Here is a 20,000-nt window from a genome sequence, read left to right as displayed (position 1 = left end):
AGAAGAAGAAAAGGTAGAACGAGACAGAGAGTGTAGGTGAGGGAGAGAGAGGAGATGTAGAAGATGATAGGAGTGAGGAGGAAATAGACAGATTGAAGATGAGGAGGAGAGTGAAGAGAGGTAGGAAAGAATGATAGGAAGTAGAAGGAGAAGAAAACGTAGAATGAAGATTGATCAGGTGAGGGAGGGTGAAAAAGCACACTGGATACATATTTCATTTGCCTCGTAATCTGAGTGATCAGTTTTGGTGTGAGGACCCGTGCACCTCGTAACATGCATTGTGGTTGGGCCTGTGACCTCGCTGTACTCGTGCCCAGAAGTGACCAGGTTACCTCGAACTGGATTGAATCGACAGGTGAGGGAGGTGTGACACAGTTAGACTGATGATCAGGTGAGTGAGTGTGACCTCTAGACATGATTGATCAGGTGAGTGAGGTGTGAATCGTAGACATGATTGATCAGGTGAGTGAGGTGTGACCTCGTAGACATGATTGATCAGGGAGGGAGGTGTGACATCGTAGACATGATCAGGTGAGTGAGGTGTGACTCGTGGACATGATTGATCAGGTGAGTGGAGGTGTGACATCGTAGACATGATTGATCAGGTGAAGTGAGGTGTGACTCTGACATGATTGATCAGGTGAGGAGGTGTGACATCGTGGACATGATTGATCAGGTGAGGAGGTGTGACATCGTAGACATGATTGATCAGGTGAGTGAGGTGTGACATCGTAGACATGATCAGGTGAGTGTGGTGTGACCTCGTAGACATGATTGATCAGGTAAGTGAGGTGTGACATCGTAGACATGATTGATCAGGTGAGTGAGGTGTGACATCGTAGACATGATCAGGTGAGTGTGGTGTGACCTCGTAGACATGATTGATCAGGTAAGTGAGGTGTGACATCGTAGACATGATTGATCAGGTGAGGGAGGTGTGACCTCGTAGACATGATTGATCAGGTAAGTGAGGTGTGACATCGTAGACATGATTGATCAGGTGAGGGAGGTGTGACCTCGTAGACATGATTGATCAGGTAAGTGAGGTGTGACATCGTAGACATGATTGATCAGGTGAGGGAGGTGTGACCTCGTAGACATGATCAGGTGAGTGAGGTGTGACCTCGTAGACATGATCAGGTGAGGGAGGTGTGACCTCGTAGACATGATCAGGTGAGGGAGGTGTGACCTCGTAGACATGATCAGGTGAGGGAGGTGTGACCTCGTAGACATGATCAGGTGAGGGAAGTGTGACATCGTAGACATGATTGATCAGGTGAGTGACGTGTGACATCCTGGATATGATCAGGTGAGTGAGGTGTGACATCCTGGATATGATCAGGTGAGTGAGGTGTGACATCCTGGATATGATTGATCAGGTGAGTGAGGTGTGACATCCTGGACATGATCAGGTGAGGGAGGTGTGACATCCTGGACATGATCAGGTGAGGGAGGTGTGACCTCGTAGACATGATTGATCAGGTGAGGGAGGTGTGACCTCGTAGACATGATTGATCAGGTGAGGGAGGTGTGACATCGTAGACATGATTGATCAGGTGAGTGAGGTGTGACATCCTGGACATGATCAGGTGAGTGAGGTGTGACATCCTGGATATGATTGATCAGGTGAGTGAGGTGTGACATCCTGGATATGATTGATCAGGTGAGTGAGGTGTGACATCCTGGACATGATTGATCAGGTGAGTGAGGTGTGACATCCTGGATATGATTGATCAGGTGAGGGAGGTGTGACCTCGTAGACATGATTGATCAGGTGAGGGAGGTGTGACCTCGTAGACATGATTGATCAGGTGAGTGAGGTGTGACATCGTAGACATGATCAGGTGAGTGTGGTGTGACCTCATGGACATGATCAGGTGAGTGAGGTGTGACATCGTAGACATGATCAGGTGAGTGAGGTGTGACATCGTAGACATGATCAGGTGAGTGAGGTGTGACATCGTAGACATGATTGATCAGGTGAGTGAGGTGTGACATCGTAGACATGATCAGGTGAGTGAGGTGTGACATCGTAGACATGATCAGGTGAGTGTGGTGTGACCTCGTAGACATGATCAGGTGAGTCCCGTCACACATATCGGTGATTGAAGACATTTTGTTAAAGTATTTACGTATAAATTTGAGTATTATCGGTTAGAAGGGGTGGGAGATGTGGATGAATGTAGGTTTGGGGGAAACTGGGCAAATGAGAGTGAAATTTGAAAAAAAAAAAAATCTAAATACAATTACAGGAAATTACTACAAGGACTTCCTAAAAGAGAAGTCGTTAAACTGACAAGCGAAACAACTGATAATGTGTGTGTGTTTCTATGAATGTTCCACATAAAATGTACTTTAAGGATCTACATTTTTTGGAACAGTAAAGCTTGGTTCATTATTCGTCAATTGAATAATTAATTAATTGATTAAGTCAGTCAGTCAGCCATTCATTTATTCATCCACGTATTCGATGTCTGTCTGTCTTTGTGTATGTCTGACTTTCTGATAATTATGTGTATGCACGTGTGTGTGTGTGTGTGTGTGTGTGTGTGTGTGTGTGTGTGTGTGTGTGTGTGTGTGTGTGCGTGTGTGCGTACGTGCGTGCGTGCGTGCGTGTGTGTGTGTCTGTGTGCACGCGCTCGCACGTGCATACAGACACATGTGTGTGAAAGTATGCTTGCTTATTTGTATATACATATGGGGGTTGGGGGGTGGGGGGGTAGTTAGCGCGATTTTATATATAATAGTTTTTCTGTTTGGTTGATTTGTTGTTGTTGTTGTTGCTGCTGTTGTTGTTTGTTGTGTTATTTGATTTATTTGTTCATATTTTTGGATGGGAAGGGGGCTGTGGGGGCGGGTGTGTGTGTGTGTGTGTGTGTGTGTGTGTGTGTGTGTGTGTGTGTGTGTGTGTGTGTGTGTGTGTGTGTGTGTGTGTGTAGTACGATTATGTGTTCGCCATCTGTTAGAAGACACCCCGCATTGAACCTCCGAGAAGCCGAATGAAGAGCAAACAAACACTTTCTTCCAACTCCTTCAGGGGAGACAGCGAAGATGGAAGAGGGCTTGTACTGACCTACTGACTCGCCCTGGGATCATATCTCATTGTCTCTACCGGTGATCATATCTCATTGTCTCTACCGGTGTCAGTATCGTCAGTTATATCTTTCTCCTGTCTGCGTCACCGAAATTCACTGTTCGTAGGGAAAACATAATGAGACTAAAAAATGAACAACAAAATCTTTAAAAAAGAAAAGAAAAAGAAAAAAAGCCCCGGTTAGGCACGCAAAGCAGATTATAGAATGCAAAACAGCGTAGTCACGTAACATACGTCGCAGTAAGTTACAGTACAGCGCAGTACAGTACAGTACATTACATTACAGTACAGTGCAGTGCAGTACAATACAACACAGTACAGTACAGTACAGTACAGTACAACACAACACAGTACAGTACAGTACAGTCAAGCACATTACAGTACAGTACAGTACAACAGAGTACAGTGCAGTAGAGTGGTACAACACAGTACAGTACAGTACAACACAGTGCAGTACAGTACAGTACAGTACAATACAACACAGTGCAGTACAGTACAGTACAACACAGTGCAGTACAGTACAGTACAGTACAGTACAGTACAATACAACACAGTACAGTACAGTACAGTACAATACAACACAGTACAGTACAGTACAGTACAATACAACACAGTACAGTACAGTACAGTACAATACAACACAGTACAGTACAGTAGGGTGGTACAACACAGTACAGTACAGTACAACACAGTGCAGTGCAGTACAGTACAGTACAATACAACACAGTGCAGTACAGTACAGTACAGTACAGTACAATACAACACAGTACAGTACAGTACAGTACAGTACAATACAACACAGTACAGTACAGTACAGTACAATACAACACAGTACAGTACAGTAGGGTGGTACAACACAGTACAGTACAATACAACACAGTGCAGTACAGTACAGTACAGTACAGTACAGTACAATACAACACAGTACAGTACAGTACAGTACAATACAACACAGTACAGTACAGTACAGTACAATACAACACAGTACAGTACAGTAGGGTGGTACAACACAGTACAGTACAGTACAACACAGTGCAGTACAGTACAGTACAGTACAATACAACACAGTACAGTACAGTACAGTACAATACAACATAGTACAGTACAGTAGGGTGGTACAACACAGTACAGTACAGTACAATACAATACATTACATTACCATAGAGTACAGTACAACACAAAACATTACAATACAGCATAGTCAAACACAATGCAGTACAGTACAACACCATACAGTACAGTACAGTACAATACAATACAATACAGTACAATACAGTACAGTACAGTGCAGTGCCTCCCCCCCCACACCCCTCCCCCCGCCCAAAAAAAAAAAAAAAAAAAAATTCCTCCGTGTTTTATTGTTAAATCCGCTTCAGTTCAGCCACAGGCTATATATATATATATATATATATATATATATATATATATATATATATATATATATATATATATATATATATATATATATATATATTGCAACTGCTGTTCCGCCTATTTGGGCTAGAATTTGATTATAGTGGAGAGTGTCTTACCCAAGTACATCCCCACTCTCTCGGCCCTGGGGGGTTTAGGACGTCGGCGTTGGATGGTTCCCAAAGGCCAACTAGCCCCACAAGGCTGCAGCACTAAGAGCAGTGCAATTTTGCTCCTAGTTTGAGAGTCATAGTTTTCACAAAAGACTAAGCTGTAAATGATTTCCCATTGACTGGAGATAACATTGATAATACAGCTCTCACTTTGCTGTTGGCCCAAATGTAAACTTATGTCAATTTGTGATATAAGCCGAGTGTTGGGCCGTAGCCACAGGCTAAGCGTTGAATCAATGCACATTATCATGATCATTATTATCATCAAGAATTATTAAAGTCTTCATGGCAGCACAACTACCACTGCCAAAACCGAAAACGCCGACAGTAGAGAGAGAGAGAGACAGAGAGAGACGAGAGAGGGGGAGAGAGAGAGAGGAGAGAGAGAGAGAGAGAGATTCAAAAACTATATTACTCAAGGATAAAGATTTTAGGCATCGCCCAGTCTTCCAGTTTGTCCTTGTTGACAACAATAACAATACAAACATTAACGATAACGACACAAAAATAATAATTTTGTTAACACTGCTACATCTACTGCTACTACAAGGAAGAATCCATCATCATCATCATTAACATCGTAAAAAGTAATAAAACGAACGCATTCATACATTCATATCCATACACATGCACACACTATCTCCACCCAACACACACACACACACACACACACACACACACACACACACACACACACACACAGAGACCGAGAGAGAGTGAAGGGAGGGAACTCAGCTTCTGTTGTCTTTTTGTTGCAGGAGTTTCATTCCACAGGATGTTCTCCCTTTGGCGGAACAGATCGCTGAGGACATTGAGAATTTGATCCCCAGTCCTTTTGCCCAGGAAATAACTGGTAGGTTGGACAGCATATCATTCATCTTGTGTACCTTTTGCCCAGGAAATAACTGGTAGGTTGGAAATCATATCATTTATTCTGTATTCCTTTTGCCCAGGAAATAACTGGTAGGTTGGAAAGCATATCATTCATCTTGTGTACCTTTTGCCCAGGAAATAACTGGTAGGTTGGAAATCATATCATTCATCTTGTGTACCTTTTGCCCAGGAAATAACTGGTAGGTTGGAAATCATATCATTCATCTTGTGTCCCTTTTGCCCTGGGAACAACATACTGGCTTTCCAGGTTGGTAATAAAGCATATATATTTATTTTGTGTCCTTTGCCAGGAAATAACTGGTAGGGTGGAAACATATATTCATATCTGTGTCCTTTTCCTGGAAATAATTGGTAGGTTGGAAAGCATATCATTCATCTTGTGCCCTTTTCCCTGGAAATAATTGGTAGGCTGGAAAGCATATTTATTCTCTGTGTACCTTTTGCCAGGAAATAACTGGTAGGTTGGAAATCATATCTATTTGTGTCTTTGGTCTGTGTTTCTTATGTGGCCCAGGAAATAACTGGTAGTTAGGAAACTATTATTTCTTGTGTCATTTTGCCCAGGAAATAACTGGTAAGTTGGAAAGCATATCATTATTCTTGTGTCCTGTTTGCCCTGGAAATAATTGGTAGGTTGGAAAGCATATCATTTTATCTGTGTCCCTTGTTGCCAAAAAGAGAAAATAATCGGGCCGTATGGGTTGGAAGCATAATTCATCTTGTGTACCTTTTGCCCAGGAAATAACTGGTAGGTTGGAAATCATATCATTCATCTTGTGTACCTTTTGCCCAGGAAATAACTGGTAGGTTGGAAATCATATCATTCATCTTGTGTACCTTTTGCCCAGGAAATAACTGGTAGGTTGGAAAGCATATCATTCATTCTTGTGTACCTTTGCCCTGGAAATAACTGGTAGGTTGGAAATCATATCATTCATCTTGTGTCCCTTTTGCCCAGGAAATAACTGGTAGGTTGGAAATCATATCATTCATCTTGTGTCCCTTTTGCCCTGGACACAACTGGCAGGTTGGAAAGCATATCATTTATTATGTTTCCCTGTTGCCCCAGGAAATAATCGGCAGGTTGGAAAGCATATAATTTATTCTGTGTCCCTTTTCCCCAGGAAATAATTGGCAGGTTGGAAAGCATATAATTTATTCTGTGTCCCTGTTGCCCAGGAAATAATTGGCAGGTTGGAAAGCATATCATTTAGTCTGTGTCCCTGTTCCCCAGGAAATAATCGGCAAGTTGGAAAGCATATCATTTATTCTGTGTCCCTGTTCCCTAAGAAATAAATGACATGTTGGAAAGCATATCATTTAGTCTGTGTCCCTGTTCCCCAGGAAATAATCGGCAGGTTGGAAAGCATATCATTTATTCTGTGTCCCTGTTCCCTGGGAAATAATTGGAAGTTTGGAAAGCATATCATTTATTCTGTGTCCCTGTTTCCCGGGAAATAATCGGCAGGTTGGAAAGCATATCATTTATTCTGTGTCCCTGTTGCCCAGGAAATAACTGGCAAGTTGGAAGGCATACCTATTTAGTCCGTGTCCTTTTGCCCATGAAATAATTGGCAGGTTGGAAAGCATATTATGCCATCACCATCATCACCACCACCATCATCATCATCATCAATGTTGTACTGGCTGGCTGCTGTGTTACAGGTATAGCGAACTACTGGGGAATGAACGTGGGAGACATGATTCTGTTGAACATCATCTACGACATCACAGCGTAAGGAACCAATGATGGATGCTTCTGGGACTTCTTCTGCACGTCATCCTCGTTCTCGTCATTGTCGTCGCTGTGTCCACGGCATTGTATCGTTATCGTCATCGTCATCATCAGTTTGACGACAGTCTTTGCCGTTACTGTACTGTGCTGTGCTGTGCTGTGCTGTGCTGTGCTGTACTGTGCTGTGCTGTGCTGTGCTGTACTGTGCTGTGCTGTGCTGTGCTGTGCTGTACTGTGCTGTGCTGTGCTGTGCTGTGCTGTAATGTGCTGTACTGTGCTGTGCTGTGCTGTCCTGTACTGTGCTGTGCTGTGCTGTGCTGTACTGTGCTGTACTGTACTGTACTGTGCTGTGCTGTGCTGTACTGTGCTGTGCTGTGCTGTGCTGTGCTGTGCTGTACTGTACTGTGCTGTATTTGAGTCATTCTTTTTTGTCACAACAGATTTTTCTGTGTGAAATTCGGCCTGCTGTCCCAGGGACAGCGCGTCGCTACACTGAGAGTGCCATCTTTTTTTTTCTGCTTGCAATTTTATTTGTTTTCATGTCCAACCGAATGTTCCCTCAGAATTTTGTCAGGGACAACCCTTTTTTTTTTGCCATGGGGTCTTTTACGTGCACAAAGTGCATGCTGCACACGAAACCTCAAATTATCGTCTCATCCGAAATGACTAGCGTCCAGAACACCACTCAAGGTCTAGTGGAGGTGGCGGGGGGACGGGGGTGGTCGGGGGGTGGGGGGGGGAGGGAGAGAAAATACTGGCGATTATAGGATTCGAACCAGTGTGCTCAGATTCTCTCGCTTCCTATGCGAACGTATTACATTCAGGCCAACACTTCAACTGTGCTGTACTGTATAATTCTTTTGTCACAATAGATCCCTCATGCTGCTCTCCCTCATGTGAGTGCGTCGCTACAGTGAGAGCGCGTCCCCCCCCCCTTTTTTTTCTTTTTTGTATTTGTTTCTGCCTGCTAATGTGTTTGTTTTCAAAGTGGATTTTTTTTTTTACAGTGCTAACGGTCACAGTTGATCATATCATCCGAATGACTAGCATGCAGACCACTACTCAAAGTCTAGGGAAGGGGGAGAAAATACTGATAAGTGCAGAATTCCAACTCGATTCGGATCTCTCTCTCTCTGTCTCTGTCTCTCTCTCTGTCTATCTATCTGTCTCTATCTCCCTCTCTCTCTCTCTCTCTCTCTCTCTCTCTCTCTGTGTCGCTATCTCTCTCTCTCTGTGTCGCTATCTCTGTATCTTATATTTGCAAAGCTTTCCAAATCAGAAATATGTAAGTTATCAATCGTTGCTGTACTGTTTTCATGCCACACATCTAGATATGTTGTCCTCTGTTGATAAGGGTCAAATGACGAATCAATACATATGTCAAGAATCAAGACTCCCTCCCCTCCCTACCCCCCACACCCCTTCTCTCTCTCTCTCTCTGTCTATCTATGTCTCTGTCACTATCTCTGTATCTATCTCTCTTTCTCTATGTGTGTGTGTGTGTGCCTCTGTCTGTCGGTCTGTCTCTGTCTCTCTCTCTCTCTACCTCTGTCTATCTCTGGATCTGGATTTGGTAGTGTACGTCGCAGACGTCACTTCTTTGCGATATAGACGCGACAGCAATCTCTGTCTCTATACCTATCTCTGTCTCTCTTTCTCTCTCTATGTGTGTGTGTGTGTGCACCTATGTCTGTTTGTCACTGTCTCTCCCACCCTCCCGCTGTGTGTGTGTGTGTGTGTGTGTGTGTGTGTGTGTGTGTGTGTGTGTGTGTGTGTGTGTGTGTGTGTGTGTGTATCTAATGAACAGCATCTGTTTCTTAGTTGTTATTGCTGTTTTCTTTGTTACTTTTGTTCTCTTGTCATTATTTGTTTGTTTGTTTGTTTCATATTTTCTCCAGCAGTAAATATGGAAGCACTACTATGCATACTCAATACTGAAATCTCCATCTAAACTCCGAAAAAAACATACACAACATTTTCAGCTATTGCACAAGCGTCGTGGCACAAGACGGGAACAGGGTCATTTGGCATGCGCGTAACCTTGACTACGAAAGTTCTGACCTTCTGCGCAATCTCACAATCAGCGTCAACTTCCGCCATGGCAACAAGGTTTCTTGTTGTTGTTGTTGTTGTTGTTGTTGTTGTCGTCGTCGTCGTCGTTGTTGTTGTTGTTGTTGCTGTTATTGTCGTTGTTTCCGTTGTTATTGTTGTTGTTGTTTCCGTTGTTGTTATGAAAACAGACGCTGTATAACGCGATGACCGTGGCGGGTTATCTTGTTGTGGTCGTTCTTGTCATTGTCGTCGTCGTCGTCGTCGTTGTTGTTGATGATGATAATGATGATGATGATGTTATTCTTGTTCATGATGATGTTTGTGTTGCTGTTGTTGTTGTTATGAAAGCACGCTGTACAACTCTGGAACCGTAGCGAAGCCATGTTCTTGTTGTCGTTTTTACTGTTGTCGATGTTGATGATGTCGCTGATGTCGTTTTTGTTATTGTTGTTGTTGTTCTTGTTGCTGCTGCTGCTGCTTCTGCTGCTGTTGTTGTTGCTGTTGATGTTGTTGTTGTTGCTGTTGTTGATGGTGATGTTGCTGTTGCTGATGGTGATGTTGTTGTTGTTGATCTTGTTGCTGTTGATGTTGTTGTTGTTGATGGTGATGTTGTTGTTGTTGCTGATGGCGATGGTGATGTTGTTGTTGTTGATGATGTTAATGTCGTTGTTGTTATGAAAACAGACGCTGTATAACGCGATAACCGTGGCGGGCTATGTTGTTGTGGTCGTTTTCGTCGTTGTCGTCTTTTTGTTGATGAGTTCCTGTTGTTGATTTTGTTGTTGATGTTGATGATGATGTTGCTGTTGTTGTTGTTGTTTTTGTTGATCTTGATGTCGTTTTTACTGTTGTTGATGGTGTTGTTGTTGTTGATGTTGTTGTTGTTGTTGATGTCGTTTTTACTGTTGTTGATGATGATGGTGATGATGATGATGAGGAGGAGGATTTTGTTGCTGTTGATGTTGTTGTTGTTTTGATTTTGTCGTTTTTACTGTTTTTGATGTTGCTGTTGATGATGATGATGATGTCGTTTTTACTGTTATTGTTGTTGATAATGATGATGATGATGATGTTGTTGTTGATGATGCTGTTGATGTTGATGTTGTTTTTAACTGTTGCTGCTGATGCTGATGATGTTGTTGATGTCGTTGTTGATGTTGTTGTTGTCACGACAACAGACCCTGTACCAGGCGGTGACCGTAGCGGGCTATGCGGGTGTGCTGACGGGGCAGAGGCCCCATGGCTTCACCGTGTCTGTGGACCAAAGAGGGTCCAAGAGTGAGTGACGGATCACACAGAGAAAGAGAGAGAGAGAGAGAGAGAGAGAGAGAGAGAGAGAGAGAGAGAGAGAGAGAGAGAGAGAGAGTGTATGTGTGTGTGTGTGTCTAGAGAGAGAGATTGAGGGCAGAGAGAGAGAGAGAGAGAGAGAGAGAGAGAGAGAGAGAGAGAGAGAGAACGGACGAACGAACGAACGAACGAAAGAAAATGTTTTATTTAATGAACTTTGGCCATGGACCACAATTCAAAACCAGGGGACTGGGGGTGGGCATGGAAGGGGTATTATAACACTTGAATAGATGAGAGAGAGAGAGAGAGAGAGAGAGAGAGAGAGAGAGAGAGAGAAAAGAAGAAGAAGGACGAGGAAGAGGAGGAGGAGGAGGAAGAAGAAGGAAGAGGAAGAGGAGGAGGAAGAAGAAGAAAAGAGGAGGAGGAGGAGAAAGAAGAAGAGGAGGAGGAGGAGGAGGACGGAGAGGGGGAGGAAGAGGAGGAGGAAGAGAAGAAGAAGAAGAAGAAGAAGAAGAAGAAGAACAACAACAACAACAACAACAACAACAAGGACAATAACAATAAGAACAACAAGAACTCAAGAACTCGATGATTTAATGTAACGTCCTTAACCTGAAAATGTTCATACGTGTGGTGTGCGTTTGTTTCTCATTTTAACAAGATTAAACCACGAAGAGCACAACAACTACAAAGCACACAACAGGTTGCTCACTGAGAACAAATGATTGATTAATTAATCAAATGTACGGATTTGCTCAGTTGTTGCAGAAGTGTCGGCCATAGGCTAACGGCCATTCAGTTCGACTTAGGTGCTGGTTCGGATCAGTGTTGATATCCAAGGATTTATTCTTCACCATGAAGTAAAACATCGCTATTGGGAGACAGGGCAGAAAGTAAAGCATGGTAGTGACATCTGGGCCGTACTCAAAAGACCATCCTGCCTGCGGGTAAATGTGGACCTGCAGGTAATCTGTCTGAGGCAAGGCAAACTGCCCGAGGGTAAGAAATGTTCAGGAACACAAGAGCCTAAACCCGAAGGCAATTTACCCGTACTGCCTGCCAAGGGTGACTGCCCACAAAGCAGAGGTAAATATGGTGGAGCCTTTTGCTGTAATCAATTTTCATTCAAAGAAACAACTTAGCATAAGCACATAAACACAAAAGGCATTGGAAGGGCATAAAACATGGCTTATTTAAACCCTACCCAAAAAAGAAACAAGTAAGCACAAAACTTATGCGACAGGTTAAAAGAATCAAAGTAAATATAATCACATTGACAAGTACGAGGCAAACCAATACATGAACAGACACCAGCATTATAGCATTGGTTTTGTTGATGAAAAACAGGCGTGCTGTACGGATTGCACGTGCTAAGTTTACATTTGGGCCAACAGCAAAGTGAGAGCTGTATTATCAATGGTTTCTCCAGTCAATGGGAAATCATTTACAGCTTAGTCTTTTGTGAAGGATTATGACTCTCAAACTAGGAGGCAACATTACACTGGCTCTTAGTGCTGCAGCCTTGGGGGTTGGTTGGCCTTTGGGAACCATCCCAACGCCGACTGTCCTGAAACCCACTTGGCCGAGAGAGTGGGGATGTAACTTGGGAAAGACACTCTCCACTATAATCAAATTCTAGCCCAAATAGTCGGAACAACAGTTGCCTCCTCTGCTGTTCTGATGGTCATAGTCGGACACGACTGACTATCATATATATACTAGCTCTCTCAACAATGCTCTGAACTGCAGTGGCTTGAGCAGAGCATGCACAAATGGGAATCATGATTTGGAATCAGAGACGATGGGTTAGCTGCCTGGCATCACCGCGCGTGTTTTGAATACGAAGTTAACTTTACCTCCTGGTGTCAGGTCAGGGGCATAGCCCTTGCTGCTGGTACCATGTAACCCAGTACTACCTGCCACATGTGAAGTCTCCCAACGACGGACCAGGCGGAGGAGGAAACCTTTCCCAACGGCTGTGAAGGCGGAAGAGGATGACCAATGGGCAGGGGGAGCTCTTATCCTTGGCTGGAAGTCCCCCTAGGAGACGGAGCTTCGAAGAAAAAAACCTGCACCTGCCGAGGCCATCCTACACGTGGCAGTATCTGCACCTGTGGGACTGTGAGCGTCGGTAGGCGAGAGAGTGGGGAAGGGACTGCACAACTCCTCCTCACTAAAAAAAAAGTCACCTGTGCTGGTCAGGCAACCAGGCTAATGTCGGAACGAATCGGCCTCTTCTCCCATATGAGGACACACACCGACAGATAAGCCTGCCTGCCTACTCATCCGTCGGACCGACGGGAGACTCCATAACTTCACCTCCAAGATAAACTGTACCCGCGGGTTCCGTCGGATCCCTACCATGACGAAGATAACTTGTCTGAAGGCAGCATGAATGTTGTCTTGAATACGGCCTCAGAGTATGCAATGGTGGGTGTCTGAGACGCTGAGGGAAAGGGCGGCATATGTACAGTGTTGCAGTCAGTTGTGTTCTATTCTGACCATCACAACAGTACAGGTAGGCGACTGCTGTCCTGACCGTCTATGGCCAGAATTCTTCTTCTTCTTCTTCGTTCGTGGGCTGCAGCTCCCACGTTCATGCGTATGTACACGAGTGGGCTTTTACGTCTACGACCGTTTTTACCCCGCCATTAAGGCAGCCATACTCCGTTTTCGGGGATGTGCATGCTGGGTATGTTCTTGTTTCCATAACCCACCGAACGCTGACATGGATTACGGGATCTTTAACGTGCGTATTTGATCTTATGCTTGCGTGTACACACGAAGGGGGTTCAGGCACTAGCAGGTCTGCACATATGTTGACCTGGGAGTCGGAAAAAATCTCCACTCTTTACCCACCAGGCGCTGTTACCGAGATTCGAACCCGGGACCCTCAGATTGAAAGTCCAACGCTTTAACCACTCGGCTATTGCGCCCGTCGGCCAGACAGAATTCCATCGTAGTGGAGAGTGTCTCGGCCATGTTTTACATCCCCCACTCTCTCGGCCAAGAGGGGTTTAAGACAGTTTGGCGTTGGGAATGGTCCTTCCTCACAGGAAAACTATCCCCCAAGGCTGCAGCATTGAGAGTCCGTGCAGCCTTGCCTCCTGCATTGAGAGTCCGTGCAGCCTTGCCTCCTGCATTGAGGGTGATACTCCTCCACAAGGGACAAAGCGGTAGATGAGTTCCCAGTGGAGAAATCATCGATCATACAGCTCAACTCTACCGACCCAGCTGTGAGCCTGGCTGAAGAGTGGAAGTGGCGGGGATTTTCTGGAGGGTCCTCCATTGGGCAGAAAAGGTCACCATTTGATTGGTTCTTTTGACCTCTGTCTTCTTTCTTAATAATAATAATAATAATGTACATTTATACAGCGCCCCTTCTCTCTAAGAGCTCGGGGCGCTTTACATGAAACTAAAATATTACCATTTACATAAAACATTCATGACCACTTTTTCTCAACCCCCCTCGCCCCCACACACACTCTCCCCCTCCCACTCTTCATTCATCCAAAGTGAGCTGACATGGGTGGTGTTGGAGAACAAGAAAGCTGAGAGAGCTTACAGATAGGTTTCAAAAAGATGAGTTTTTAGTGATGAGCGAAAAGCAGAAATAGAATCAGATGCACGGATATGATGAGGAAGGTTGTTCCAGATGTGAGGAGCAGCAAAGAAGAAAGAACGTTAATCATAGGTTCTTGTATTGACACGAGGAAGTTTCAAAAGGTAATAGTCAGAGGAAGAGCGGAGATTTCTTGAGGGAGTGTAAACACTGATAATGTCAGAAAGATATCAAGGTCCTGCGGAGTGGAAAGCAGAATAACAGAGACACGCAACTTTGTATTTAATTCTCGCTTCAATGGGGAGCCAATGTAGAGTGCGGAGGTGAGGAGAAATGTGATCAGTACGTGGGACTCTGAGAGTCAGACGGGCAGCATTGTTTTTTTAAAAGTTTTTTGAATTCGCTGAAGAATATTATGTGGACAGCCTTTCTTTCTTTCTTTCTTTCTTTTTTCTTTCTTTTCTTTTCTTTTCTTCTTTCTTTCTTTTCTTTTCTTTTCTTCTTTCTTTCTTTTCTTTTCTTTTCTTCTTTCTTACTTGTTCCTTTATTTCTGTCTGCCTTTCTTCAGTCTTTTTTTTTCAAAAATATTTTATTCATTCATTTCTTTCTTTTTTATTTATTTATTTATTTATTATTATTATTATTATTATTATTATTATTATTATTATTATTATTATTATTATTTATTATTAACATCATCATCATCATCATCATCATTATTATCATTATTATTATTTTATTATTATCATTATTATACAATGCGCAAAAATTAATGTTAAACAATACAGATACAATACATCCCAATGAATTAATGCATAGATACAAAAAAAAAAGATATGTAATAAGACACTGGACATATATGTAAGGAAACAGGAGATACATGTTGAACACCCTGCATGCACCCTTCCCTTCGTCATTTGCACCAACTACAAAGGAAAACAACAATTTCTTTTCTTTTCTTTTCCTTTCTTCTCTCTCTCTCTCTTCTCTCTCTCTCTTATTTCCGTATTACTTTCTTTTCTGTTTTCATTCTTTCTTTCTTTTTGTCTTATTTCCGTGTTTCTGTTTTCATTCTTCTTCCTTTCTTTCTTTCTTTCTTTCTATCTCTCTTATTTCCGTGTTTCTGTTTTCTTTCTTCTTTCTTTCTTTCTTTCTTTTCTTTCTGTCTTTATTCCGTGTTTCTGTTTTCATTCTTCTTTCTTCCTTCCTTTCTTTCTTTCTATCTCTCTCTCTTATTTCCGTATTACTTTCTTTTCTGTTTTCATTCTTCTTTCTTTCTTTTTTTCTTTCGCTTTTTCTTTCTTTCTGTCTTATTGTTTTCCATTTCTTCTTCACCTTTTCTCTCTTTTTGTGTTCTTTCTTCTTCTTCTTTCTTCTTCTTCTCTTTCTATGTATCTGTTTATTGACTGATTGCTTGATTGATTGCTTGATCGATGGATTGATTGATTGGTTGATTTTCAGAGCACAGACTCGGTCCATGGTGGGAAAATGAGCTGACGGCAATTTTGTACAAATCTTCGTCCTTCGTTACTTTCCTGATAAGACAGGTCAGGCAGTAGTAGTCGTAGTAGTAGTGGTGGTGGTGGTGGTGGTAGTAGTAGTAGTAGTAGTAGTAGTAGTAGTCTTCAATTTGACGTCTCTACAGTCGTAGTTAAAAAGACTGGGTGCAAAATGCGCAGAGGGGCGTGTTTGGGGGAGAAGAGAGGTTGAACATTGCAGATTTTCGAAACTATTAAGTCCCAAAGAAATAATTATTATCCGAATCCCAAATCAGATTTTTAACTTCAGAATGTTGTTAAGAGTAGGTAGGAGGGTGCGTTTCAAACTAAGAAATGTCGTCAAAAATGAGAGTTCATCTTCAGATTCCATTTATTCTGTACTCACTGAATGTTATCTGGGAAGTGGGTTTGCGATTTTGCCATTGAAGTTCTCTGAGGGAAACAAGGGAAACGAAATGGAATATAATGACTTGTTGGCTCATGGTTTATTTATTTATTTATTATCCATTTATTCTTTTGTTTGTTTATTTTTTTGTTTATTCATTCATTCATTTATCTGTTTGTTTATTTTATTTGAATATCTATTTATTTATCTATTTATTTTTTCTATTATTTTGCTTATTTATTTATTTATTTATCTATTATTTATCTATTTATCCATTTGTTATCTATTATTCATTTATCTATGTATTCATTTATTTACTGTTTGATTGATTGATTAGTTCATTGATTTGTTTCTGTGTTTATTCATTTATTTATCTACCTATTTATTTATCTGTTTATATATATATATATATATATATATATATATATATATATATATATATATATATATGTGTGTATGTATGTATGTATGTATGTATGTATGATGGAATGATGGTTTGAACGATGCCTGGTGATGTTGCTGACAGACGCTAGAGGAAACCCAGAGGTTCAGCGAAGCCGTCCTGAAGATGTCTACCACTGTTATACACGCCCCTGTCTACATCATCGTCGGCGGTGCGTTGGTGTCGGAGGACGCGAAGTGAAAATGATCGGATTTGTATAAGAAATACTGTCGCCGTTACCCTGTATTTGTCTGTCTGTCTGTCTGTCTGTCTGTCTGTATGTATGTATGCATGTATGTATGTATGTATGTGTGCCTGTATGTATGTATGTATGTATGTATGTATGTATGTATGTGTGTCTGTATGTATGTATGCATGCATGAATGCATCTTTTTGTTATTATCATTATCAGTAGTAGTAGTGGTGGTAGTAGTAGATGTTGTTGCTGTTGTTTCTATTGTCATATTTCATCTATCTATTTATCTATCTATCTATCACATCATGTGTGTGTGTGTGTGTGTGTGTGTGTGTGTGTGTGTGTGTGTGTGTGTGTGAGGGTACAGGCCAAGGCTGGCGAAATTTTGTTCGCTGATGTTTCTTTTAATAACGTGCTCAGCTCATGTTTGTGTCTTACTGTGTCTTATAAACCTGAAGGTTTGATGACAGTAAACTATTCTGTTCCAATCCATTCTATTCCAGTATATTCTACTCTACAGGAGCTTCACAAGGGGAAGGCGTGGTCACCACACGGGACAGGGTTATGAGGATAAACTATTACATTCTATTTATTCTATTCTATTCTATTCCATTCTATTCTATTCTACTCTACAGGAGCTTCACAAGGGGAATGCGTGGTCATCACGTGTGTGTGTGTGTGTGTGTGTGTGTGTGTGTGTGTGTGTGTGTTCTATTCTAATCTATTCTGTTCTATTCTATTGCACAGGTGCCTCACAAAGGGAAGGCGTGGTCATCACACGGGACAGGGTGTGTGTGTGTGTGTGTGTGTGTGTGTGTGTTCTATTCTAATCTATTCTGTTCTATTCTATTGCACAGGTGCCTCACAAAGGGAAGGCGTGGTCATCACACGGGACAGGGTGTGTGTGTGTGTGTGTGTGTGTGTGTGTGTGTGTGTGTGTGTGTGTGTGTGTGTGTGTGTTCTGTTCTATTCTAATCTATTCTAATCTGTTCTATTGTACAGGTGCCTCACAAGGGGAAGGCGTGGTCATCACACGGGGCAGGGTGTGTGTGTGTGTGTGTGTGTGTGTGTGTGTGTGTGTGTGTGTGTGTGTGTGTGTGTGTGTTCTGTTCTAATCTATTCTATTCTATTCTATGCTACAGGTGCCTCACAAGGGGAAGGCGTGGTCATCACAAGGGACAGGGTGGCGGCTCTGGACAGGTTTTACCTGAACCCCCTTCAAGGCAGGTGAGAGAGGCAGGTAGTGGTGTGGTGTGGCGTGGTGTGGTGTGGTGAGGTGTGGCGTGGTGTGGTGTGGCGTGGTGTGGTGTGGTGAGAGAGGCAGGTAGTGGTGTGGTGTGGTGTGGTGTGGTGGGATGTGATAGGATATGATGGGATGTGGTTTGTGTGGTGTGGTGTGGCGTGGTGTGGTGTGGTGTGGTGCCATGTGGTGTGGTGTGATGTGGTGTGGTGTGATGTGGTGTGGTGTGGTGTGGTGTGGTGTGGTGTAGTGTAGTGTAGTGCGATGTGGTGTGGTGTGATGTGGTGTGGTGTGGTGTGGTGAGGTGTGGTGTGGTGTGGTGTGGTGGGATGTGATAGGATATGATGGGATGTGGTTTGTGTGGTGTGGTGTGGTGTGGTGAGGTGTGGTGTGGTGTGGTGTGGTGTGGTGTGGTGGGATGTGATAGGATATGATGGGATGTGGTTTGTGTGGTGTGGTGTGGCGTGGTGTGGTGTGGTGTGGTGCTATGTGGTGTGGTGTGATGTGGTGTGGTGTGATTTGGTGTGGTGTGGTGTAGTGTAGTGCGATGTGGTGTGGTGTGATGTGGTGTGGTGTGGTGTGGTGAGGTGAGGTGTGGTGTGGTGTGGCGTGGTATGGTGTGGTGTGGTGTGGTGATGATGATGATGACAATGTTCCAGGTGGTATGTGCTGGAAACGAACTACGACCACTGGCTCCCTGCACCTGCATTCGACAGTGAGAGAAGGTAAGGGGACTGTGTCTGTAGGTGTGTCTGAATATACCTGTCTGTCTGTCTGTCTGCCTGACTGACTGTCTGTCTGTCTGTCTCACTGTCCCTCTCTCACACACAGACCTGTCTGTATCCCTCCCTCACACACCGACATTTAAAAACACAAAAGCATGTTGCTGGCATGGCAGCGTCAAAAAAGACTGCACTAACTCCTCTGTGTGTGTGTGTGTGTGTGTGTGTGTGTGTGTGTGTGTGACATGTTATACACAAAAATGGTACGGAGAAATAGAGTAATGATAGGTATTAATAGTTCTATTCATTTAAATCAACATTTCAAACAGCGAAGTATATTAAGATCGTAACAAATAAATGGCATAAAACCTGCTTTGTGAAGCTCAGATTGACAGCACTTGGACTGAATGCCAACGGAAGATGGTTCGATTCAGACGTAGCAACATCCCCTTGCCCGACGTGTAGCGAAAGCCCAGAAGATGAAAATCATTTCATATTTATCTGCAAAAGATACAAGGATTTGCGAGAAACTGTACTCTTTTCAATACAGCTTCAGCGCAGAGAAAAAAAAATGTTTGGCATACTAATGACAGAAAATGAAGATATGATACTTTCACCTGCACAATAGGTACCCGAGGCAGTAATTATACGCAATAATTCTATCGGTCGAAATACTCATTAATCGATTAACAATCATACTGGGTTCTATGAGGAATAAAAAGAAGCTGAGATAGAAAGGGGGTGGGGGTGGGGGTTCCATTTAGATGGTCAATTTCTACAGCGTGATTATATGATGTGTTTGTATTGATGTGATGTGTTTTTATGTTCCGTGCTTTGAAAAATATAAAATGATTCATATGCACTTTGTTATGTGTTCGTATTGATATGCTGCGTTTCGATGCTACATGCTTAAATAACTATTATAGGATTTATATGTACTTTGTTTTCTGTGTACTGTCCAAAACTTGGAGTCGAACGACTGAAAAAAGGGACAGAACTCCTCCCCCCCCCGCCTCCTCCCCCCGTCTCATGGACGTGTATTCTGATGACAGGTAGCGCCAAAGTGTCGCTTCACTCTTATTGATTTATTTCAAGTTGCTCCAGATTTTCTGATTGGTACCTACTATGTCACTAGATCTTTACAGCTAATGACATTAAACAGTTCAGTGTTCAGTGTTCTGTCTGTGTGTGTGTGTGTGTGTGTGTGTGTGTGTGTGTGTGTGTGTGTGTGTGTGTGTGTGTGTGTGTGTGTGTGTGTGACACACACACACACACTGGCTCTCTCTCAATCAATCAATTAATAATC

At 42.9% G+C, this 20,000-nt stretch overlaps 1 protein-coding gene across 2 annotated transcripts in view; it reads left to right on the top strand.

Moving 5' to 3' along the window:
• Positions 1-20,000, top strand: part of LOC143290975 (N-acylethanolamine-hydrolyzing acid amidase-like) — a 25,338-nt gene that overhangs the window by 2,262 nt on the left and 3,076 nt on the right. For both annotated transcript variants that reach the window (XM_076600561.1, XM_076600560.1), the window contains exons 3-10: positions 5,439-5,533; positions 7,240-7,309; positions 9,292-9,418; positions 10,540-10,639; positions 15,672-15,757; positions 16,621-16,708; positions 17,875-17,959; positions 18,632-18,697. In XM_076600561.1, the coding sequence (XP_076456676.1) occupies positions 5,439-5,533; positions 7,240-7,309; positions 9,292-9,418; positions 10,540-10,639; positions 15,672-15,757; positions 16,621-16,708; positions 17,875-17,959; positions 18,632-18,697 (717 nt within the window). The remainder of the gene's footprint in view (positions 1-5,438; positions 5,534-7,239; positions 7,310-9,291; positions 9,419-10,539; positions 10,640-15,671; positions 15,758-16,620; positions 16,709-17,874; positions 17,960-18,631; positions 18,698-20,000) is intronic.

The sequence above is a fragment of the Babylonia areolata genome, chromosome 16, assembly GCF_041734735.1.
Source record: "Babylonia areolata isolate BAREFJ2019XMU chromosome 16, ASM4173473v1, whole genome shotgun sequence".
Lineage (NCBI taxonomy): Eukaryota > Metazoa > Mollusca > Gastropoda > Neogastropoda > Buccinidae > Babylonia > Babylonia areolata.
Note: the sequence above shows the minus strand (reverse complement) of the source record. Positions and strands in the feature narration are given on the sequence as shown.